The 26,104-nt window shown below is 40.9% G+C and overlaps 1 protein-coding gene across 4 annotated transcripts in view; it reads left to right on the forward strand.

Annotated features, from left to right (window-relative positions):
• The window catches only part of ppp1r12a (protein phosphatase 1, regulatory subunit 12A), a 43,310-nt gene that overhangs the window by 7,308 nt on the left and 9,898 nt on the right, over nt 1-26,104 (forward strand). For 2 of the 4 annotated variants that reach the window (XM_068306641.1, XM_068306640.1), the window contains exons 2-15: nt 11,220-11,350; nt 14,131-14,249; nt 17,002-17,161; nt 18,241-18,385; nt 18,469-18,543; nt 18,638-18,729; nt 18,856-19,013; nt 19,116-19,237; nt 21,494-21,718; nt 21,816-21,907; nt 22,157-22,270; nt 23,057-23,209; nt 23,942-24,106; nt 25,091-25,264. In XM_068306641.1, coding sequence (XP_068162742.1) covers nt 11,220-11,350; nt 14,131-14,249; nt 17,002-17,161; nt 18,241-18,385; nt 18,469-18,543; nt 18,638-18,729; nt 18,856-19,013; nt 19,116-19,237; nt 21,494-21,718; nt 21,816-21,907; nt 22,157-22,270; nt 23,057-23,209; nt 23,942-24,106; nt 25,091-25,264 — 1,925 coding nt within the window. The remainder of the gene's footprint in view (nt 1-11,219; nt 11,351-14,130; nt 14,250-17,001; nt 17,162-18,240; nt 18,386-18,468; nt 18,544-18,637; nt 18,730-18,855; nt 19,014-19,115; nt 19,238-21,493; nt 21,719-21,815; nt 21,908-22,156; nt 22,271-23,056; nt 23,210-23,941; nt 24,107-25,090; nt 25,265-26,104) is intronic. The other 2 variants (XM_068306642.1, XM_068306643.1) reach the window with 2 other exon arrangements.

A 26,104-nucleotide genomic window follows, 5' to 3' on the forward strand; every position in this document is an offset into this window, starting at 1 on the left:
GAACCCATGAGTCTTGTGTCCATCTTGCTTATTCGGGTGTTTTGAATTTGTGCATTTACGTTGTATGGATACAGTAGTATGACATATACAGGTCATTCAGTGGATTGCTGGATTCCAGTCTGCAGTGGTTCACTGTTGCGCCATTGTAATATCAGTGTTCTTGACGACTGAGTGTCAGTTTTGGAAATGGAGCCCCTGAACATGTACATTTTACCTGTGTAATTGGAAGGTCTCTCTCCTTGTCAAGGTGGCTGTGATCACTGATTCATTCAATCTTCCTACCAACCCCATAATCAACAGCAGGAAATGTGCAGTTAGCGCGCCAACACTTTGCAGCATGCCAGGTCATCTGCTGATTGTGACACATCAATGTTGTTTCCTTCCACTCTGTGTTGAAAAAGTATGCAAGCATGCTGTTGCAAAAGTAAGGTTATGATTTCTGAAGCAATATGGAGCAACTGAACAAGTAAAGGTAAATGGATACTTGTAAGTATGCCAAGTGAGGGACAGCTTTTAATGAGTTTCCTGAAAAGTTTACACTACAGTCTAATGTTAGGCTTCCTTTTAAAATGAAAAACCTGCCCAGCACTGTTGATACTGGTCCGGGTGGATCCTGTACATCTCAAATCTATTTATGGCACTGTTGTGGTAGGGTTAACACATACCCACTGGTGAATCTGGAATGGTGATGGTTCGCCCAAGTATTTCAGATCGGCATTGTTGCAGGTTGGGACTGGTTCACCTGGGGTCGTAAGGAGAATTCCTAAGTAGAGTCAACCTGCTGCCACGTATACGAGCCATATTGACTTAATTGTGAGGCTACAGACATGGACTTTACCTTGTCTGAAAACATATTTCGCATGGCATAGAGGTGGAATTTTATGTCCCATTCAACTTTTCAGTTTGGTGTAATTATTGCTTAAAATTTGGAACCAAGACCACCGTTATTCTGTGCTGAATGTGTTTGGGCGCTACCATTGCATTTTACTTTGATGGGTATTTGTTACCCATTTATAATGTTCTTGCTCTTATTGTAGCATTGTGGAAGTTTGAGAAGAACGTGCCAGGTGTCTGAACAGATGAATGTCCACCAGCCTCTTTTTGTATCTGCCCGTATGTCTCCAAGCCATGCATACCAGTGAGCTGCTGTGAAATGTTTGTGGGATGACTTCAGCTTGTTTTTTCCCACCCTGTGGCACATTGTGTCTGTCTTCTGCTTAAGCTGGGTCTTCTTGAAGCAGTCCTGCTGTTTTTTGCTTTGCGGCAGTCACATGCCTTGCTCTGTGTTTTTTTATGAGTTGTTTTTTGAACTGAAAACACCTGGACTCAAAGACTGAAATTCCTCATTGTCTTAGAGAGCAGTGAGTACAATTAAGGCAGAGGGTGTGTGTCCATTTGTTGTCTTTTGAAGTGTGAGGTTGCGTTCTTTCCGGCTGGATCTTCAGTGGAAAAAAATGAGGGACAAAGGTGAAAAATCTTTTGCCAATCATACACACTGTGTAACTAATTATAAAACATGTCCTCTGGACTTGATTGGCAATTCTGGAAGCTCTGATCCATAAATGGTCACATAATTGAATGTTGCTGCTGTTTACTGTGATGAATGCAAGTGATCTTTTTCTTGCAAATCAGTCGGTTAATGAGTCTGGACCATGACAAGCTGTTTAACTGGTGACCTTATTAGTATGGCCCCATTTTCAACATCCATACATCCATTTTCTGTTACTGCTTTATCTGCTGTCATGGGTCGCAGGTAGATGGAGAATATCGGAGTTGGCTTAGGGTGTGAGGTGGGGGAAACTTTGGGCATGACACCAGTGCACCGTGGAGCTACACAGAGACATAGACAACCATGCATGCACACACTCATACTTACAGTCAATTTGGGACCGGCCAGTTAACCTGGAGCTCATGCTTTTGGAGGTGGGAGGAAGCCAGAGAACCCAGACAGAAACCACTCAGACACGGGGAGAACATGCAAAACTCCACACAGAATGGGAACGTGAACCAGAAACCGCCTTGCTGTGCAGCTACAGCCCTACCCACTGCGCCACCATGCCACCCATTTTCAATTTGTATTTTATTTTTCATCATTATCAGTCATTCAATCATCGCTCACTGGACAATGAAAAATATATGAAGATCTTTTTTGTAACATTTTTAATTATGCTTACTCAAACAATCAACTTACAGATTAAACTACATTTGGATATTAAATAGAGGTGAATAAATTAACCACCTTTTGAGAACAAGACTGTTTTCAAAATAATAGCCTATGAAATTACATTGTTACCCTGTCCTCAAACTGAATGTTATCCCCATGTTTTATCGAGCATAAATATTCGGTCACTGATTCCAATCAAACAGAAATGTGAATAGACTGTCACATTAATAATGAATGAACCACAACCACTCAGAACTGTATAGAGAACAAAGAAGTCATTACTATGCAGCTTTAAGACAAAGGCACAATCCTGAAGATGTATGGACTTGACATCACACTCTCATATTTACATTTTGATGGTCACCACTACTGTAATTAACAACAGGTTTAACTATATTTTGCTTAAACACTAATGGCATAGAGTTAATCAACAAACAATGCTTTGCTGTGGTATCATTTACACATAAGCCTTGATTGAAATTAGCATCTATATCTGTTTTTGTCTTATTTAGATCATCTGAAGGACAAAAATGGATGCCCCATGAGGGAGTGTTGGGTAGGTTTGCTCTTGTCTTCCCTCACCGAGGTGGTGATGGTAGGAGGGATCAGGGAGTTAGAGATTTCAGGCCAGAGAGGAACAGGAAGTGGCTGTTTATTTTTCTCATTTCCTCTTTTAGGCTCCACGAGTGACTCTGCTTTTTCCACTCCCTCTTCTTTTGTTACTGACTCTGGTCTAAAAGAGACACATGTATGTATACACTTTCAAGAATAGTGATACCTGCTCTTCCTTTTATGATGGTTTATGTAAAACATTGCCATCTATTGTATGTCGTGCGGTAAATAAATTGTTTTAAATATGTACCAGGTTGACATATTGAGAGATGACAGAGACTTACATTATATTGGTGTCCTTGCTTGAAATCTTAGTGTGCTCTGCAGTTTCTTTTTTTCTTTTTTCTTTGAAGCATTTCATTCTAGTCCACTAAGATTGTGGCGTTAGCTCTGGCCTTTGCATGAGTGCTTTCTAGCAATTTGACATACATTAGGATGTGTTGTAACTTTGGTGACGATCCATATATCTGCTAGTAATGGTTGAGAATTGGTAGCATGACTGCAGGGCAGGTCCTGGCACCTACACATTTCCATTTTGGTGGCATTGTTCCAGTACACTGGGAGTTGTGCGTGTGTGTGTGTGTGTGTGTGTGTGTGTGTGTTTAGGGGGGAACTTCTCAATGCCTCTTTAGTAGGCTGTCAGTGACTGCTGGCTGAGCTGTCCACTATCCTCCATAAAGCAGTCACTACATAAGGGTTCCATTATATGGAAATTTCAACAGAGGTTGTATTCTGTCATTTTTCTGTGGCTATCTGACCTCTTGCCTTTCTTCCCCTTGGTGCCCCCTCTTGCCTTTGGACCCCTCACATGGAAACTAATTTAGCCCTCAAGTGGAGCTATTGTTTTGGCTGCTGAGCGAAAGCTCAAGTGAAACATACAGTTAAAATCTTGCCGGCATTTTTCCCCCCACTTCCTCAATCCTGGTCTTCTTTTTCCATGGGAATCCCAGGGCCATATATGGTCGTCCTCAGTAGCAGCAGCAGCACCAGCTAGAGCGCCGAAGACAGAGGCTGTGTGTGTGTGTGTGTGTGTGTATGTATATATGTGTGTGTGCGTGTGTAGTCTGGTTACAGCTCCCAACAGGGCTGATCTAGTGGATGGACCCAGCTGGTTCCCCTGCAGTGCTCTAACCCTCCCCCTCGTACCCTCTGGTCTTATGAACCCTGTTGATAAAACAGGAGCTGTTAGTTTTTTTGGCTAAGGTGCAAACGGACACTCAAGGAATACAAAACCATACAGAATGAACATTCATTCCATACTTTTTTTTTAACGTATAGATTCACTGGTCTTTTGATTGTTCTGCATATGCTATAATTTTTACGTGACAGTCCACAGCCCTCATTGTTTTGGTTGATCTCTCTAACACACACATACTCGCACGCACACACACACACACACACACACACACATACTCGCACGCACACACACACACACACACACACACCACACACACACACACACACACACAGCACTCATACATACAGGCGGTAAGAAGGAATTCCTTTTGTGGAAGTGGCTTCGCGCTTCTGAGACAGTGACGTTGCTCATGAGGAGTGGCCAAAGTGCTGATGCCTGAAGCTAGGAGTATTACTTATCTGGGAATTTCTACACTGGTATGCTAGTCAAGGGCCTCACTACTTAGTGCTTATGTGCTTACAGAGAAACGTTATACTTTTAGAGTAATCGTAACCGAAAGAGAAACTAGTTCTGAGCACCAGATGAAGCTGCATCCTGAGACACTCTAGCAGGTGTTATTATAGATGGATATTTCAAGCGAGTATTCAGAAAACCAACAAGTCTCATTTTATACGTGTATTAAAAATCTTATGCAAGAATACCTGATGTTTTCATTTTCCTCAGTTGCTCCTCACAGATTTCTGCCAGTATCTGAGTTGCCACATAAATTAGTCATTTTTCTACAGTGCAGAGAAAACAGCAGCTTAAAGTGAAGCAGAAGATTAATAGTAATTTATTTATAAGAATAATATCCAGCCATCTTCAGATTACCACTGCTATATCTGCCGCAGCGGGTCACGGGGAGCCGGAGCCTATCTCGGTGGCATGGGTCATGAGGCAGGGGACACTCCGGGCACAACGCCAGTGCACTGAGGAGCCACACACAAAAACATCCAACCATGCACACACACACACACTCATTCCTACGGGCAATTTGGAACAGCCAATCAACCTGAAGCGCATGCTTTTGGAGGTGGGAGGAAGCCGGAGAACCCGGAGAGAACCCACGCAGACACGGGGAGAGTATGCGAACTCCGTACAGAGCGGGACTCGTGAGGCGGCAGCGCTAACCACTGCGCCACCGTGCCGCCCATAAGAATAATATAATAATAATTAATAATTGTTAAGGATAGCTGAAAAAAATAAAAGTTTGAGTTTGTATTTGTTGTCATAATCCAGTAAGTGTATTAAACTGACAGACGAGTCAATTTACTTTTTAAAATTTTTAATATTTATCAAGTGGAAAGTTTAGTTTACAATTCCATTCACAACCCATACTAATAAACCCAAACCTTTACTATGTGCAAGAGTAAATATATATAATAATAGAAATGTGCATTAAATCTTCTTTTCCTTAGGGCTTTTCACTTCAGGGGTTGCCACAGCAAATCAATTGCCTCCATCTAACCCTGTCTTCTGCATCCTCTTCTCTCACATCAACTACCTTCCTGTCCTCTTTCACCATGTCCATAAACCTCCTCTTTGGTCTTCCTCTAGGCCTCCTGCCTGGCAGTTCAAAACTCGGCATCCTTCTACCAATATATTCACTATCTCTCCTCTGGACATGTCCAAACCATCTCAGTCTGGCCTCTCTGACTTTATCTCCAAAACCTCTAACATGTGCTGTCCCTCTGATGTCATATGTTCGATTCAATCAACGATGCAAATTTATGCTGAGTGTAACACGTCACATTATGTTCAATAAAATTGCTAAAAGACAAGCATGAAGCAGAGGCAAGAGGCCTTTACAGTGGTACCATGAATCTTACATTGTGTGCCAATTTTTTGTCAATGTTAATCAACTGGATCTGTCTTAATGTAAGACAATCAGATAAAGAAATGTGTGGAAATGGTCAAACACATAGTGGAGGTTCAAATCGTCCCCTGTTATTCATTTGTTAGCATGGACATTTGGAATTTACATTGTTATTGAATAGAGAATACATTAGGCTCCGGCTCCCCATGACCCGCTGCGGCGGATATAGCGGTGGTAATCTGAAGATGACTGACTGACTGACAATGGGATTAGCTTGCTGCTTGTGCTATTCAACAGCAGCTGCTGCAGTAGTTTTCTGCAGGGTGCTTAAGTTGGCCATCTCAGAAGGAAGTCAAGGAGCGGAGGGTCTTTGAGTGTCTCCTTGATGTTGAGTGCTGCTAAATTAAGCTTGGAGTCCTATGCAGGATGGCTCAGAAGATTATCAGTCGGCCCTTTTATACATACACAGTAGCTATACCCATTTACTGGGGTGTTGGATGTGTTTATTGTAAGTGACCCACGCCATGTAAAAAGTAGCAACTGTGTTATGATTTTGTGTTGAGCCATTCTAGTTCTTTTAAGACAAAATTGAGCTCAAAACCTTCATGTTACATTTGCAACCTTTAATCAGTAAAAAATGTCAATATGGCTTTTCAGATGTATCTCTTTTATGAAAGTAATTCAGTCTTGACCTATTTACTGCAATAGTGTAACTGATGTCATGCTGGCCATCGCATCTGTGGAAACCTGAGACATTAACATACTTTGGATTCAAAACATGTCAAATGACATTGCAATGCGATATGATTGATTTCATAGATTGTAATTAGTGCAATGATACTCAAATTTCCAAACAACTAAAAGATAATGGAACTGGTCCAATAACGTTTAAATTTTATTCCTGCAAGAGATGCAAGAAACTTCGCCCCTTTTTATAGATGCTTTTTGTGACATGTAGTAAATAGCCCCTGGAGGTGGCAGAACAAGCTATCAGAGAAAGCCCTTTGTGTTTTCAAAAGAAGTTGTTTCTATATTAATGGTTCTCACAGAGGCCTCACAAGCTCTGAAATAATGGTCTCTTTTTTGGTATTGTCATGGCAACAGACCTGTCTCCTTTCATAGGTGTATATTTTTTTGCCCACTCTGAATATGACTTAGCCCATCTTCTTGTTGCACACATTCATCCCTAATGGCTTGAGGGTCTAGTGCTGCTTTACTAATTTGTCTTAGTTTGTTAGCGAAGCTTGTCTTTGTACAATGAGTCAACATGAAGTATGCTGTATTTTCATTAATGCACCATTTATTACTACTGTTTACCTAGCAAGGTTAGGCTTTATGACTCGTCAGTGTGCAAATGCAAGTCTTATGTTTTCAGCTTAAAAAGACTATATTTTCTTTGTGTCAAGCCTACCGGTATATTAAATGAGCTCTCTGGCTGGCTAGACAGGTTTGTCTTCCTGCTCAAGCCAAGTTTTTCTCGACAGGACTGACAGACCAGTCAGGGACGTGTGGCTAAAGATGTTCACAAAAAAGAATAAACATTAAAAATTTTGGGATGAATGCTTTGAGGATTAAAGGTTGAAAACAGTCTTACAAGATAATGCAGGAAAGTCTTGCATTGTTTTTCATCATAAAGAAATATATGCAAATATTCTGTGATTCAGTAAATGCATCATTACAAATAATAAAAGAAATGGTTATGGTCTTCTGTCTCTTGTTTGTTCCAGTCAAGAAGACATTTAGGTTATTGTGTAGCTGTGATGAAATTCACATTTATATTGGTGCTGTTCCATCCAACTTGCTGCCTACTTAATTGACAAGGAGTCTACTCTTCTCCCCATCTCAGGCACACTGACCAAGCAGGTTTAAATGGCAATGTGCCTGAGCGTGAGTCACTATATGACTGAATGGTGAAGTGTGAGAGCTACATAGGTTCTGAATGTCACACAGAGGCTGATTGTGATGTGAGATGGGATGAGGAATAATTCATTCAAGTTAAAATAAAGCTCGTTTCAGGTTTAAAATGTTTTTTGTAGTGTTGTATGTATTGTCATCTGTGAACCTCTGAGATGAATGTTGGTATACGTTTCCTCTCTGACGTTACTGTACTTTTTTTTTTTGTCTTCCTATGTCCATTGGCAGTGTCATTCCATTCAACATCAGTACAGGATTTCACACCACTGTCTCTCAGATAGTTGTTCTTTCTCCCACCCCTATGCACATGGTCTTGATGCAAGCTGCCACTCCAGCACCTGTCAGCCACAGGCAATTACAGCCATTATGGGATTACTTTCATTGGGCTCCGGTAGCTGCTGGGAGAAGCCAGAGGAAGAAGGTGACATGCTGTAGAGGGAGGACACAACTAGCTAGCATTGAAGATAGACTTTCAGGGAAGGTTTTATGGGAGAGTATGGGCAGGTTTAAGATGAGATGCAGAGGACTGTAACTATGTGTCTTTTCTATTCAGTGCTGTTATTCAGCATACGCAAATGAAAAAGACTGCACTGGCTCCTTATCTGATTCATTGCTGTTTCCTGAAATCATATGACTGCTTCTACTAAACGTTTATTGAGCTGATGTTTTCAGATTTTTTTCTGCTTATTTACTGCCTGTAAAGACATAAACAATAAATATGTGTATAACAGTATCCTACACATAAATCCGATTTTGTAAAACCGGACTATGTTGGAGTCATTTTACCGACTGCAGCCTTGGTTGAGGAATAATGAAGCAAGACATGGTGAGGAAGAATAAAGAAGCCAGGCAGATGCTCACTTTGACTAACTAACTACCTTGGATTGCGATTAAACAGGCTCAAACAGCTTTTGAAGGGCAAATCATTTTTCCTGATATTAAATCCTGTAAGAGAATGGAATTCATTAAAATGACAACAATGGCGGTTAGGCAGAGACATAGTAACTTGGTAACATAAATGTGACCAAATGATGGGATTATCCATGAACACCCACATAAGACAATAAAATGCAATTTGCAATGACATTTACAGGTAACTTCTTGCAATCGAGCTTACCTGTCAATTTCAGGAAGTCTATAGTGCCAAACCTATTCACTTTAAAGCCGCCAGCTACTGTTTTTGACGAATTACCACATTGTAGAGTTGGATGGGAAACACAAGCTTCCGAATGAGGAGATTGTAGCCACATCACAAACAAACCCAATGAGAGTGACATTTGTCTCATTGTGAGAGCTGCAATCTGAAGAGCTTTCAAAATAACATGTTGCTCTATCCCGAAGGTGGATGAACTCAGGAGTAAGTCGGTGCCTTAGAACCCACTCGCAACCAAATCGCATCTTGTACAGGCCAACACACACACACACACACACGCACACCCTTACACATGCACGCACAGACAGATAAGCTCAGTGAGGCCTTAGCAGGCACTCTTCAGCTTTGGCCATGTACGGTGTGGTTAACGGCCCAAATTTGGACAAGGATTCCAGCCAGATTGTCGTGTGCCCTAAACGTGAGGCTGCTATGTGTTCATGTGTATCTGTTTCCCTTGTCAATGCCTTTGTTGTCATAGCAACATCTGAAAAGACAGGGAGACAACCCAGGCTCTGGTCAATGATGGGGTTGCTGAGTGGCAAGGTTTAGGATTCATAAGTGGTGAATATGGGTTTGAAGTATCTGTCTGCCTTGATAATTTCTTGTAATACCTGTCAGACAGTAAACGTGTGATAGCATGGTTCAGTTCATAAATGTGGATAATTTAGCTTTACATTCCAAATAGTGAGAGAAATTAGCTACTTTTCTTCAGGTTCAGGACACTTTTTAACCACTGCTTTGGAGGTAATCTTGTTATGCCTCTTTGATGTGAGGTAACTTCTTAAACTCTGAGTATATGCTGATTGAAAAGTGCACTGCATGCTCTGATTGCTGCTTTACCTGAATCACATTTTAGATGTTGAGCAGAGGATGGACTCCTTGACATCTATTTATATAAAGCTGCTTTTGCTTTATGAATCATATAATTCCTACATTTGGTGTACAAATTATTATATTGAGTAGGATTTTGATTAGAAAGTTCTGCATGCAGACTCAAGAGCGTGACCCGCTGTGATCAGTTATGGTTGGCCGGTATGATGGTACATTTGGTTTACCCCATCTTACATTGCTTTCTTGGCCACATCAAATGACTGCAATCAGACGAAGAACTGTGGCTTTCCAAAAAAAAAAGGTTTGAGTTCACTGTACATTAAGAAGAAAATAGAAAATACCTTAACGTATACTTTATTGCTTACATGACACAAAACTTACAAATGAACTAATGCAGTTTTCTGGAATGCACTCTGCATGACTGATATGGTTCTTTTATACCTCTACAATGTAGGTCTGTTTAGAAAATGGAATACAGATCTCAGAATAAGTTTTCATTTGAACAAATTATCTAGTCAAGTCGGTAACCTGCTGATTAAATGCGTAACGCAAAACCAAAGTGCTCTGATGCAGAGTCTGTTGTATATTGTGGGAGAAATCACCCACTTTATGAGTCAGGCGATCTTTAAATAGATCACTCCCACTTGCTACAACTGTTCTTTTTTTTGTGCGTCATTTTTTGATAACAGGTTTACTTCATTGGAGGTTTAGGAAAATGGTTCGCAAACCTCATGGATGGTGTGAAGGAAATTAGACATACTAAGTTCCCAGTTTACTTTTAAAACCCTGGAGAATCTAATGAGCCTGTCAAAAATCATTATAGATTTCCTTCTGTGTAGTCCAGTGCCTTGATTTCCATTGATTGAATGCAGTGACTGAATAACTCATTTGAGTTATTTTAATGTAAATGGTTTTGCATTTACATGCACTTCACAGTCCATAAGACACCAGTTTACTCCTACCTGGCTTTCCTTTTGGCGACGTTCTCCTGTCCTCAATAAAAAGGATCACTAGCTTGTCCCAGTATTACAAATAACACATTATGATTAGGATTCTTTGAGTCATCGGGACAAACTTGCTGTGTGAAATGTTCTAGCAGATAGTTGTTTTACTTTTACTCAACAGCAGATGTGCATTTAATGAACATCATCAACTGCTGATTGAAGAAGAAGAGTATATGATGAGTGCAGTAAATTGAGCGTTTTGATTTATCACACTTAGGGAAAATATTTGACGAGTTATTTTTTCTTCTTGCAAAGGGTGGCACATAGGCTCAGCACCTCAATGCCTCCATCAGCAGTACAATGCTATGTGGTATTTGAAGAACCCCCGTTACGTACAGGCATTTTGGGAATGCTCGAGCTGCCAAAATTCCACAGGAATTCCAAAAGCATGTGGCAATCTGTTGCAAGCAGCAGAGGGATCTCTCCATGCAACCTGTTTAACTATACCATAGACTTAAGCTCATATGTATGTGTATGTGCACAAATGGTGGGTCACCCTTCTCACTACTTCCAGTTGCCAGACTCACCCCTTCTTTGTCCCTTTTCAGGCATGCATAGACGACAATGTTGACATGGTGACTTTCCTGGTGGAGCATGGAGCCGGCATCAACCAGCCTGACAATGAGGGTTGGATTCCCCTCCATGCTGCAGCCTCCTGTGGATACCTAGACATAGCTGAGTAAGTTTAAAGAGACCTGTTAATGATTTTATGATTGCTCTGTTATTGCAGTTTATTTAAACAAGTGTGAAAACTGCTACCCATAGCTTGGTGTGCAGTACCGTGCCTTATTAAACATTGGTTCTGATGAGCACATTTAGGGGTAATTGGAAAAAAAGCTATTATGACAAGTTTCATGACCAATGTACATCATTAAAGCTATCAAACTGGTCCAGGGTCTTGTCCATATACCTTTTGTTTTAATGCCAAAATTACTGCTGTCTATTCCACTTGAACAAAGACTATAATGCATTTCTTGTTTGGTCTGGATCAAAAGAAGAGAAGTGTGAATGCCTTTTGAAACATTTCTTGAACTGCAACACTTTTTGGAATCGTTGTTTGAAAATATTTGGCAGGTAGGTTTACTGGGTAAGGGTTCAGCCAAGGTTGCACAGCTGTCATCTTGATCAATGTCATTTGAGTGAAATTAATTGAATTTGACTGAATTCATATAAATTCATTCAAAATAAATTGTCATTGTCAACACCTTCCAATAAGCACATATTTATTTAAGAAATAGTGTCATTTCATTATGCACGCCAGAACCAGGTTGTTAGTAGTGACTGTGTTTAGTATCACACATTTCTAAACACAAACAGCATCCCATCTGATAGCTCTTCACTGGACTTCCAAAATGGAGATATCATTGTCAACAAATATATCTTGAATCACGCTCTAGAGGTATACTTAGGGGGTATAGTCTTTTTCAGGTAAGAAAACTGCCAGTGGAGTGCAGAGATGTTATCAGATGATATTTAAATGGACTGAAAGAGCTCAGTTCTACTTATTATGTAGAGTATTGGAACTGAGCTTTAACCTACTTCTGTTGTACATTACATGAGCTTATCCACATATTAATTCACATTGATTTAATCAGAATTGACAAGGAAAATAAACACTGAAATCTTGTGCAAATATGTATTCAATGGTATTTCAGTTGAAATTTTGTATTCTAACAGTGATATGTAGAAATTATGTTGGTAAAAATAAGCAAGCCTGTAGTTATAATTAACGTTGGCAGGCAATGTTGTTTTTGGTTGCATAATCAAATAAATCAAGTTTTTGGCTTGATATGAATGACTAATGGAGACATCAGTTCACAAAGAGGAACTCTGCAACATGGGTGGCGAGGTCTCATTTTCATCCAAATATCTCCGTTCACAGTAACGGGAACTCAAGGCGGGACTGTCTCTGAGCCGCAGCTTTCTAATGGTAGGGTTTGTTAAGAATCCCACAGCGAGGCTCCAGACCGCAAAAGCTAACCAGACTGATAAAGCGTATGCAAAAATGGGAAGTGGAAAGTCCAATCAAGACGATATGAAACGTAACAGCAGTCAGTTGCCATTTGGGGTGGAAGTTGTAAGTGCTGAACACATTTTAAGTGGTGTGTCAGCCTAATGAGAAGGGCCTGAGTGTCACCGCAGCTCTAATGGGAAGCAGCTGAAGTCAAGATGTTGAAGGGTTAAAAACATTTCTAATGTCTCATACCAAGGGGAACTTGGTTATTACCCTTCCCCAAGGGGTAAAGGATAATAACTAACCTATCTTGAATATTTTGTTAAATATATATTTTGGCTGTCTGTTATTTACAGTGATTCAACTTTGGACCCATTTCAAATTGAGTCAGTAAAGCAGTGTTCTCGATTGCGTGTGTCTTTGACGCACATTTTTTGACAGGGATGCACGATCGTTAGACAGCGTGCCTCCCTGGGACACAAGCTTTAAAAGCACCACAGTGCATTAAAGTGCATTCATGCAAAAATCTGAGATTTTTTTATTCATGACATCTTCCCTCCTCACTTGTTCTGAAGTTTGGGTATGAGATGACCAAATGAGCTTTATAAAATTGAAAATAAAATAATTTCTCTGATTGTAAAAGGCACTGAAATAAATCTTTTGGATTTTGTAAGTGCACAAATAAGTAAGACATATTTGGGCATTTATGATATAGAAATATAGATTGCTAGGTAAAATATAATATAAAATGGCATATAAACAAAGTTACTGTTTTGTATTTCTATTAAATACTGGTTATATTGGCCATTTTTGTTGTTTTTTTCCTGACATACAGCAGATGTCACTCAGTTCCTGCAAGAAAGTTGTAGGAATGTCAAAATATGGACTGGAAGGCATTTAAAAACAGTGCCACCCTCACATTTTTTAGAACTGCCACCTCAGAGTTGGTGGCAGCTGGATGTATCTTGTTTAAAATTCATAAAGACCTCTATTTTTTATGAATACAATATCTCAGAATGCCTTGGGAAACCAAATATTTTTGGTTGATAAGATTTGGATTGTTAATGATAAATGTAACTAAAAGGTTTCAGACAGACATTAGCTTTGTCAGGTTTTAATTTCTTTTTGCCTGCATATATGGTAGTGTAGTTATTGGAGATGTATGTTCTTGCTATGAAGATCAAAATAGCAGGATGTTTTAAGATTCAGCAACTGTTAGATTACAGATATAAAATACATAGAATTTCTTTAATGATAGCAACTGGTTATTTTTTTAGCAGAGGGGTGGTAAAAAAAAGAGATGCAGGCTGAGGTATGGTGACAGCACTTCTGACGTTTTTTTGAACGATTAAATTTTTAAACATTTTTAAAATGTTTTATTGACAGAAAAACAATAGCCATTTAAATCAGTTGCCCAATCCCAAAAACATAACAAACGTTTGGTGATTTTGGGTGAAATGTTTGTTGTGTAAAATCTGACAAAATGATGTACGCTGTTGTTGCAGGTATCTTATCAGCCAGGGTGCCAATGTAGGAGTCGTGAACAGTGAAGGTGAGACGCCGTTAGACATAGCCGAAGAGGAGGCGATGGAGGAGCTCCTGCAGAATGAAATCAACAGACAAGGTACATTCATACAAGTTTAATTCATCAAGTATGATCATCTAGCACAGTGTGCTAGCAACATGTTAACAGGAGCATGGATGGTCCTACGTCTGCTTTTTTTTTTAGGAGTACTTTCATAATATAGAAAAGTGATCCAGCTGTGTTACGAGCACTGAAAAGACTCATCTTTTCTATTTTTGGCCAGGGCATTCTTGAGATGATGAAAGCACACACTCACACACGCACTCGCGCACACACACACACACACACACACACATGCACACAGCGTTAACTGTCCCGGGGTCAGAAGGGTGCTGCTCTGCTCATATTCTCTAATAAAGGTTGGCTGTCTTCCCCTCTCTGTGGCCACCTTTATTCAAAGCAGATTGTATATTGTTACGTTCTACTGCATGTGGTCGCTTGCAGAGAGAAATGCACACTACGGTGTGAAATGCCCCATCTCGCAAAAATGTCATTCTTGCAAATGCATTCACCCAACACCAGACCCTGTTCAAAGTCAATGTGATAAACAGCCCACAGTCACAGTCTCTTAGTTTATATTTTCTATCAGTGCAATGTACCTCTTGGACAAAACTTTCTCGAAGCTAGCAGTATCTACAGTCTCAAAGTAAAAGTCCCAAGTATTCAATTGCGTTTTTCCTATGACACTCATATTTTTTTGTACTGTATGTTGTGTTCTATGGCCACAGTTTAGCCCTTGATACTCGAGGTTACATGCAGCATTATGAAACTAAGTGTTGTGTATCACATCTTTGTCTTTGTATAGTAATTTTTCTCTGTAAATAGATACCAGCCATGGAGGTAGACAGTGTCCATGGTTTAGTCCCAGCAGAAACACCTTCAGGTTCCTCTCCCTGACTGTGATTGGGCTAGGTTTTTGTAAAGCACTGCCACAGTCTTTTCCTCCTCCATTAGCTGCTACCTTGTATCGTAATAGACAGAAGGTGTACATCACAAATGTATCTGTCTTCCTGGTGCTGAGTAGGTTGGTAGATGTTCATTTTGACTTCCTTACTGTAAATAAATTCTTAGTGAGGTGAATCAAGAGAAAATGAAGTCTGTTGTTTGGTCTATTGGATTTTCTCTGAAGATTTTTAGTCTTCAATTAGAAGACGTGCTGTTCTTCTGTTAAAATTCCACATGGACTTGCTGCCAATTCTTCCACTTGACTTTTTCCGTAGTCCTACTGAGAGGTCATCGGGTTCTTTGCTCTTTCTAGATGCAGTATAGTCTAGCTCCTGTGAGATCATGAGACATTGTCCTAAGAGCCAGCTCTCATTGCTTGAATGGATTGAGCAGCCTCCTGAAGGGTTTTTTTTTTTTTTTTTGCTGTTGTACAGTTTTGTCATAGTTGTCAAGTTGAGGCAGGGCTCAAGTTTTCATTGGCATCTGCGAGGTTGTCTGACCTTGATTAAATAGAGGTACAGTAAGCAAATATACAGAGTACTCTGATTAATAAACTTAGTTGATTAAATACAAGGTTGTATTACCTTTGCAAATTAACTTTCTTGGAACAGTGTGTAGCGCTCACGGAGAATATCATTATTCCACCTAAGTTATATTTAGATTTTATTGGCTTTTGTATCTTTAAAAATTAGTAATGATTATTATTTTGGTGAGCTCAAAAAATGTTTGCTTTGCTGACCAGGTGTTTTTGGTGTTTGGAAGTAAACATGTACCGGTAATCCAGTCAGAATCTAAAATACTGACTAACTTCCTTATTATTTGGTTTAATTTTTATTGACATCTGTCCAGTTTTTCTTTAAAAAAAACAACAGACTACCGGTAATAATTTCTCTAAGTTATCACTAAGAAACCGCTAATAAATTTGTGAATAAGTCAGAATTCTACAACCAGGGCATGAGATTTAACAAGTAAACGCCTTTTACCTGGTGTTTTTATGAACAACATATTCAGCTCAGAGACCATAATATTAATGTTTCCACAACTAAAATGTTTGAATATTGTTGAGTGGATATATATATATTTTTTTGTTTAAATGTAGTTACAAAATTTCAATAATGTGAAATGGGAAAAGGTTTTTATAGCTGTGTGATTGTACATAAGCTTTACCATTGGTTTGGGGGTGTCACGGACCGAGTTATTGTATTTCCCCAGGACTGCAGCAAAAACCTGCAAGATCAGCTGAAGTTCCGCCTTCAACCCCACAGCACTTTTGAGTCACTGTTTATGTTGGTGGACACAGTTAAAGTTCAGCTGACGAGTCGAGCATGGAGAAATTCAGATGGTCTCGTGTTCGAACCAGGTGTCAGCAAGACAATACAGGCCTGTTTTCTCTGCTGCACCACATGCAGATTATAGCTTAGACATATTGACCCACTTAAACTGACTGAGGCCTGTGTGTTTGCAGCCACTATTTCATTGTCAAGTTGACAGAAAATTGGCAGAAACTGTTTTTTGAAGCAAACAAAAGTGCTTTACAACACCATCTAGTGTTTACAAAGGTTTCCAGGATACTAGTATTATCATGTTTCTGCACTGAAATATTTCCTACTTTCTTGGCTTTTATCCACAGGCATAAAAAAGTCTAATTAATCCCAAAGATTCTCATAACATTCTTGACATGTACGATAAGTGGAACCCATGATAAATACCATGTACTTATTACAGGTTCTGTGATCTTGGTCCTCCATGCTCTTCCTTCAGTCTTAAACTAGTCAGCCTGATTTTAAATAGCAGGTAATCCCTCAGTGCCACTCTGACAGTATTGATCACCTCTATCATTCACTAGGGGTGGACATTGAAGCTGCCCGGAAGGAGGAAGAGCGGGTCATGCTGAGGGACGCCCGGCAGTGGCTGAACAGCGGTCAGATCCAAGATGTTCGGCATGCAAAATCCGGAGGAACGTCACTCCATGTTGCTGCTGCCAAGGGATACGTCGAGGTTTTAAAGTAAGCAATGTCTTGACTTCAGAGGTAGCAGGCTGCGTATACACTTGATGTCATCCACATGACCCTTGTTTACATAAATACTATTTATAGTCACAGACAGCGGTGAGACTTAGCATTGTGTAATTTTCTTCACTAATGCCAAACATATCTTGGTGCCTGCATCTTGTCAGTGTGTTGTTCCGACATCGTCTCTGTTAGCTGTTATTACAGCTACGCTGCTTCAGGATCAGCAGCCATCTGTCCTTCTGGCCTGGGATGTGAGCCAGCACACAGAACTGCCATAGATAGCTTGAAGACCTGCTAGCTAGCAATGCCACATATAAGATCAGGCACCTGAACGTCATGGTGAAGCTAGGGCCTGACATTACTAAAAACATCTGCCAGTCTCTTTTTGCTCACGTGGATTCTGTGTTGTAGACGGGGGGTGGGGGGTTATGTTATATCGGTGCCACCTGGGGTTTACCATGATTACCCAATTTTAAAATCTATACCAGCAGTCAATTAAATATACAGGATGACAGTAAAATAACGAAGTTCACCAACCACTGCTTCCAAAGTTCAGTCTCTCCCACATTTAGAGAAATATTTCTCTCACCCTAATTAATGACCAGGGCGGCACAGTGGCGCAGTGGTTAGCGCTGCCACCTCACAACACGGCGGAGTCTGTGTGGAGTTCGCATGCTCTTCCCGTGTCTGCTTGGGTTCTCTCCGGGTTCTCCAGCTTCCTCCCACCTCCAAAAGCATGTGCTTCAGGTTGATTGGCCGTTCCAAATTGCCCGTAGGAATGAGTGTGTGTGTGCATGGTTGTATGTCTTTTTGTGTGGCTCCGCGGTGCACTGGCGTCGTGCCTGGAGTGCCCCCGCCTCACGCCCTATGCTTCCGAGATAGGCCCCGGCTCCCCATGACCTGCTGCGGTGGATATAGCGGTGGTAATCTGAAGATGACTGACTGACTGAATCATGACCCAAACCCTGGCATCTCCTTTGATGACAGACTCAAATCTGCCTTTGCTAGATTTACTCATTTTAATTTAGTTTTTGTTTCCCTCCTCTATCACCCTCCATTCTCTCATTGCGCAGGCTTTTAATCCAAGCAGGGTATGATGTAAATATTAAGGACTATGATGGCTGGACTCCTCTACATGCAGCAGCACACTGGGGCAAAGAGGAGGCATGCAGGATACTGGTAGAGAATCTATGTGACATGGACCTCATTAATAAAATGGTGAGTAACTGGACCTCACAAAATTTTCAGTTTATGCAGTGCCAGCCACATATCAGAACTTCTGTTGTCCATATTTTCCTCAGGGCCAAACGGCTTTTGACGTAGCAGATGAAGATGTTCTTGGATACTTAGAAGAACTACAAAAGAAACAAAATCTGGTGAGTCTCTGTGGCTGTGAGGTACATAAGGACAACATTTTTTTTAATGTCTTTTCCCTTGTGAGATCTAATGTAACTGTTTTCTTTATTACAGCTGATGAGTGGAAAGAAAGATGTTAAGAAATCTCCTTTGATTGAAACGACAACTACTGGGGATAACAACCAATCACTTAAACCACTGAAGAGGTAAATAACTGTGGTGCCACACAATCACTGAAAGCATCTTGACACACTTGTAACACAGGCATAACATTGTCAAAGTTTGCACACAAAACACTAAGTGATGTAGTATTCAACATTCATGTGTTTCAGCAAAGAAACGCTGCTTCTAGAGCCTGAGAAAAGTGCCCCCCGCATTGAGACCTTAGAACCAGAGAAGGTAGATGAAGAGGAGGAGGGAAAGAAAGATGAATCAAGCTGCTCCAGTGAAGAAGAAGAGGAAGAAGATTCAGAGTCGGAGACTGAAGCAGGTACTGTAGGATTGTTTTTGTTTTTGTAATTTGCAGGGTATCAGTAAATCTGTCATTAGTGAATATTTATATGTATTATTAACTGTATCTTTGACCACACAGACAAGAGCAAACCTTCAGCCTCGGTGAGCAACAGCACAACTTCCACCTCGACCAGTATCACCGTCTCACCTCCAACTAGTCCGACGAACCAGGTGACGACTCCGACTTCACCTGTCAAGAAGGTAGGGTCCTGGTGGTCAAGTAAAAAAATAAATCCAAACACTAATTAGCAGTTGGAAGTCATTACTTTTGAAACCCCTTGGAGAAAATTAAATGCTGCAGCAAAGCCTTGATACAATCATGTTTCCCCTCAAGCTACTGTAGAAAAAGTCACATACAATCTGCATCTCTTCTGTTCCTGTTTTGTTCGTCTACATGATAGGCTGCAAGTTCCTTATGTACACAGAACAATACAACTTCATCTATTCATGGTCCCTCCCGCTTTAACACAAAACCAATTTCACAGCCGGCTAAAGACACTGGGGTTTACATAAATGAGTTTCTAGTTCACACTCCAGGCCCTCACACAAATGGTTGTTACTGACTGAGATATACACTTAAGCATTCAGTTCAATGAGCAAACATGGCTAACAGATGTCACAGATGCCATCAGGTGGACATTTACAGCTCACTTTTGGTGGGGCTTGCAAACATTTCGTTGTTGCACATAAGTGGTGGCCAGCTTTTGGTAGTCTGGGTACAGTTCATGTGACAGGATACCAGAAAACTGACTGCAGTTCTCCCACTTTCTCCACTGCTGCCCTCTTCTGGCCACATGAGGCCAATCATATAACCAAATTAAACCTGAGTTTTTTTTTCAAGGGCTCGTCTTCATCTTTCACTCGTTTTTCAAGAACATACACATTTATGTAGTATCTGTTGAAAGTCAATTTTTATGCATTTTTTGTTGCCGGAAGTCAAAACGGATTCATTTAGTAGTGAAAATAAAATCCACAAACAAGAGGGTGGTACCTTTTACATTTTTTACCATGCCTTTGTACATTGATCTCTATCTTGATATGTACCTTTTAGTCATTTGGGTACAAGCAGTGAGGCTTTCTGAAAGCTCTTTTCTTTTTCCTGCTTCTTTTCTTGCAATCATCTCTTTCCGACCCTTCTTTGAAGCCTAGCGCTCACACATCACAATGTCCTCAGTCCAACAAGAGTGAGGAAACAATAACAATGCCCAGTTTAACACTACCAAATGTTTGCTGGATCTGTTGCTTTCTCCAAATGAGAGTAATTGCGGTTCCCGCCTCCCCCCAGTTTGGCAGTAAGCATTGTGTGGTGTGACTAGGTCTTTAAAAAAAAGTGTTTCTTTTGCTGCTGCTTCTGTCTTATTCTGGACTATTTGTTGTGTCAACCTCTCTGCCCACCCTCCTTCCTCTCTGTGCATCTTTCTCATTCCCGGCTCTTGTCTTGGTTGGCTTTAGTTTGAATGTATTACCCCCCTCATGCCTGTGGCGGAACCAGGCTGTCCTGCATTGTGGCGTCAAGGCTTGCGCAAAACTGGCATTTCTCTAGCGCCAAAAAAACTCATGGTGAGGCATTGGTATGCACCAGAACTGTTCTCTCATCCTACATTCACATGTGCACTGACAACGTATTTAATCCCTCCCCCTAACCACCTTCACCCAATCAAGGTGATGCAGATTGAACAACCCTATTGCTGACTTGCACTCATCAACCCTACATTATGTTGTTTTCACCCATAATCAGAAGCTGCACTGTCCTGATCGTTGTTCACTGTGTCTGTGTGGCGTCGTAGTTTTTTTTTTTTTTATTGCTTGTCTTCATTTGATTATTACAAAAATGTAATTGTTTGCCAGACCTGGTAATTCCCACAAGTTTATCAACTGCTTCAAAAGCACATATAAGAACCTTCCCTCTGGAATAACTGGCATGCTGTCCCTTCCAAAATTCTGTTTATGAACGGTTAAAGGGGCAGTTCACCCAAAATCAAACCGTAGTTTTAGCTTACCTGTAGAGCTGTTCATTCTCCAAAGTTACTTTGGGTGTAAATTTTAGAGCTATTTCAAGCTGAGATCTGCTTTCTCTAAGATGTACCTGAACTAGATGGCATGTGTGGTGATAAAGACAAATATTTTGGAGTTTCGATTGCTACAAAAAGTGTCACCTAGAAGGCTGACTTTCTAGTTAATACTTCCAAACTCACAACAAAATGGTCCTAATGAATACATAGCATGGCAGGCAAAAGAAAAGCAATGGTGTTTTTGAGGTGAAGTAGTTCTTTTAACTTTGGAAGATTGCAGCTCCAGGAGATTAATCCAAACTTTATTTGAACTATTTTTTAACCTGATTGTTTTTTTGTTTTTTTTGTTGTCACCGAGATGGCTAAAAACCCAACATCTTTTTACTCCAAGGGTGTAAAAAAGGGTGACATGAAAATTAAATTGCTGCCCCATCCTCCCTCACAGGCCGTACAGCCTGCTGGAAAGGTCTCTACAAAAGTGGAGGAAGAGAGGAAGGACGAGTCGCCGGCGTCGTGGCGTTTGGGCTTGAGGAAGACTGGCAGCTATGGGGCTCTAGCTGAGATCACAGCCACCAAGGAGGCGCAGAGGGAGAAAGATACGACAGGGGTGATGCGCTCGGCCTCAAGTCCTCGCCTTTCCTCTTCCCTTGACAACAAAGACAAAGAGAAGGTCCGCTGAGTTCCTGTCATTTAGTTTTTCTGACTCAATGTATTTAAGAAGGAAGTAATTTACCTTCAGGCATCTTTTTTTTTGTGTGTATCTACAGGACAAAGATAAAGGGACACGACTTGCCTATGTGGCCCCCACCATACCCAGGAGACTGCAGAGTACTTCAGACATAGATGAGAAGGAAAACAGGTGAAGTCATAGAGTGACTCTATGTAAAACTGCATTGGCATTAGCAGCTTCTGCTGCCTAGCTGCTGTGTGTTGCAAACAAAAGCTCTCAATGTTCTGCAATTGGACATTTTCAAGATTGCCACAAAACTGAAGGATTTCATTATTAGCAGAGTTGGCTTTAAAGTGGAAAAAATCTTTAATGTCTAATATCTAGGTTAGGGTTGTCATGACGACACCCAGGGTACTATTTTAGCTTGTCCTTCCCCAGGGACTCCACTGCTCTGATTCGTAGTGGCTCATACACTCGGCGACGCTGGGATGACGACCTGAAGAACAACGAAGGAAGTGCCTCCACCAACCGAACCCCCAGCTACCAGCGCAGGTTGGCTTCTGCAAATCTCTGTCAATCCTAATCCCTCATCTGGTCATCAGATCTGTGCCATTGGATCTGATGGATTCACCCTCTGTGAGGTTGACTTGCATAGCTTCTGAACCTCTGTATATGGTAGTCAAACATCTACAGTACATTTAGAGTGGATTTAGCTATCAGATACAACTACATGCTTCAGCTCCAAGCAGCAGCTTCTAAGAGAGCTATGCAAATCAATCCAGTGCCTCTCTTTATCACTGCCACACAGTCTGTTGCATGACTGTGCCTGTTCTGTCAGGTTGACATGCCTATGTGTTTGCAATGAATTTAACAGATGCTTAAATGAGCCTTGACTTCCAGGTAAATCCACGTCTGAGGGTTAATCATGGCACAAACTCTTGACATGAAATTTATTCTGCATGCATGTCGTATGTTTGGATAAATAAGAATAAAATATCAAATCAATTCTTCTAGTTTCAAAGTTGTAAAATCTACTTCACAACTCTCAGTATTTCTGGAAGTTTGTTAATTTTTATGTTGCCATCAAAGACATCTTTAAATAGTGTCATCATTTTGAAACAAAAGTTTTTGGTAACAATTACAAGTGTGTACTTCAAAAGGGGATTGCAGTACTCCGGTCAGCAGCCTGCTGCATATGACTTGTATGCACCAATGGCAAAGCTTTTGATAATCTGAAATATGTATGTGTCTTGCACTGTATCTGTGTGTGTGTGTGTTTGTGCGTGCCTTCACTGCTAATATGCCTCTCTCGCTCTCACTCGCCCGCCAACACGCCAGCACGTCCCATACGCTAGCACTAGGGCGGAGCGGCAGCACGCGGGACGTGCCCGCCAAGTCTTCGTCTACCTCCAGCTTGGAACCTAACACCTGTAATACTAAACCCTGGCAGCCACCCATCTCCCACTACCAGTCTTACAGCATTTACCGCAGGTACACCAGCCTCTCTGGGGCGCCATCACCTTCACACTCACCTGACCTCTCTGGACATGTGTCTCGACTGTGCATCAGTTACATCCTAAGAGTGCATTTTGTTCCTACGGTTGCATTCAGTGTCCATCAGAGCTTGGAAGTGTCTCCAACCAGCTTGATGAAGTCAGAAACATGTCACGCTGCATCTTTGGAAAAAAAGGCGGAGCATTTCAAATATATTCTTTTTTGATTACATCTGCAAAAGAAAGACTGATCCCACAGCACCATCACTGAAACCTTTATTTTCAGTAAAACTGCAGTTAAACTACATCTCTATTCAAGCATACCACTTAGACGGTTAATATTAAATTAATCCAGTTTACAAAAAATGTAATATTGCAACAGTTTACTATAATGTGTTACTCGTAACATACGTTACGAGTGGCTGCAAGTCTGAATTGACTTTTTCTTTTGAAGTACATATAACTTCATTAGTAAGAATTCACCATTCAATTTGATGGTTGTCAATTTCTGTTGTTAATAGTGATACACAATGGTTGGCATCAAAAAACAGGCCATTAGCACCTTTTTACATCTTTTGCATTTGTTAGTCTCAGGTTGACATGATGCAAAAATATTTCAGCTCAAAACAACAACAATAAATATTGTCTGGATATCAAACTGCATTATTGATATCAAGGCTGCCATCACATCTGTATCTTGCTCTGTCTCACCGACGACTTTGTTTTCCAGCGGTTCGTTTGGCAGACGACATGAGGACTTGAGCTCCTCGACTACCACCACCTGCACGACCACCACCACCTCCTCATCTGTTACCTCGCCTACAGGAAATCGCAGCCTGCTTTCCAGCTTGGGCTCCTCCTCCACTCGCACTGGCTCCACCAGTCTCACCAGCAGGTACATGAAAAGGATCAACACCACTCATGTATAAAACATAGATTTTTAGTGGGCTTTCTAACTTTGATGTGATCATAATATACTGAATTGTACTGGATGGTAAGTGGTTGCGTTGAAAAAAAGTTTTATCAGTGTTTGATCTACAAGCCAAATAATCTTTAGGAGGTTTTGAAAATAATTTGACATGCATGTAATAACATGTAAGAAACTGCATGCTTACAGGCCGTGTGTGTGTGTGTGTGTGTGTGTGTGTGTGTGTGTGTGTGTGTGTGTGTGTGTGTGTGTGTGTGTGTGTGTGTGTGTGTGTGTGTGTGTGTGTGTGTGTGTGTGTGTACGTGTGTGTGTGTGCGCGCGCGCTATCGGCCTTTACACACTTTATATGCATGAATATTGACTAACAATGTGTGCTAGAGTGGTTTAATAATTTCCTTACTGGGATTAGTACCGTGAAATAAAAAATCCAAACTCCAATTGATGAGTTGACACCATTTTTTAAATTAGATTGAGTGTAAAATGTAAAAACTTCTGAACACTAGAACAGTGTTCAGAAGTGGAAAAACATTTTGTGCTATTTTATTACCACTAACTGCTTCTGTGGTTCTTAACATAGTCACACATAAAGTCACACTCATTGAACCCATAACTATGTTTGCTATCCTATCACACCACATTAATACATTTGTGAAACTGAAATGTTTGCTCATTTAGGAGCCTTCTTCACCATATAGCTAGGGTTCCCAGTTTAAGCAAGCTACTAAACAACCTAGGTGATATTTGGAAGGAACAAGAGTTATATCACATCTTTAGTGAGGGCTGGTTTAACAAATAGATGTCTAACTAATGAGCAGATAGATGCTTTTCTGCTGCCTGAAGACATAATTCTTTACCTAAAAAGTTTTCTGCAGTGACATTTCAGTTTTGCCATGTATACAGAAGAAGTGGAGACTGAGTTGGTTTCTTTATAAACCGCTGGCGTTTGAATAGGTACTGGTCAGAGGAGAGTGCAGAGAAGGAGAAGGAATCTGCTGCAGTTATTCCTACTATAAACACTGGCTCTACTACCACCACCACCATGTCTACCACTACCACCACTGCCACATCCACCACTACCACAACCACCACTGGCACCGGAACCGTCACGGGTCCCGAGAGACGCAGGTAACACCAGCACACACCTTTTACCTTAATACGTAGATCCCCATGTGGGAATAAATGTGGCATTTTAGTTCTTGTCTCAGTTTTAGCCCCAAAAATATACAACGACGTTTAGAAACATAGTATTTGATCAGTTTACCTTTGGGGAATTACAATAATTCAGGAAATCTCCACAAAAAACAGTGTTTACTTTTTGGATTTGTTTGTGTAAGACATTTTCAGATCTTGTAACTTTTACTGTGAGTGACTTCCTGAACCTTTGGAGCTAACCTCAAAAGCTTCCATCAGTCAAACAGGAATCCGGATGCATTTCCTGTTTGAGAAGCAGGCGTGTGAGCAGTTCAGCCCAGCACACAGGGGTAGAAGGAAGACAGTTTTTTTTTTTTCCTCTGGGTGGATCAGTGTGTGTTACAGAAGGCGTGTTTGCACATGTGTGTTTGAGTGGGGTTGAGTGTGTCTCTTCCTGTTCAGTGATGAAGGAAGCCACCTGTCGTGGTAGGAGTAGGGCGGGCCTGTCTCAGAGCCCAGACCGCTCCAGCGACTTCTCCTTATAAGGAAAGTGGGCAGGAGCTGCACATTTTCCTCAAGGACGAGGCTCCGCTCTTCATCGAGATAATTCCTCAACATGTCCCTTGGTGTCGTGCTGCACACTGAGAGAAAGTGCCAGAATAGCTGCCTGTGTTGCACAGTCTGATCCAGTTGTAGCAAGAAGTTGATAAAAAAGGTTTTCACACTATCTTTCTGTATATTTTAAGTTTCATCTTTGGTGTCATTTTCCAGGAACATCTTGCTTCACATACATCTTCATTTAAGGAAATCCCCTTAAACCAACATTTTATTTGA

This window comes from Antennarius striatus, chromosome 22 (genome assembly GCF_040054535.1).
Source record: "Antennarius striatus isolate MH-2024 chromosome 22, ASM4005453v1, whole genome shotgun sequence".
Classification (NCBI taxonomy): domain Eukaryota; kingdom Metazoa; phylum Chordata; class Actinopteri; order Lophiiformes; family Antennariidae; genus Antennarius; species Antennarius striatus.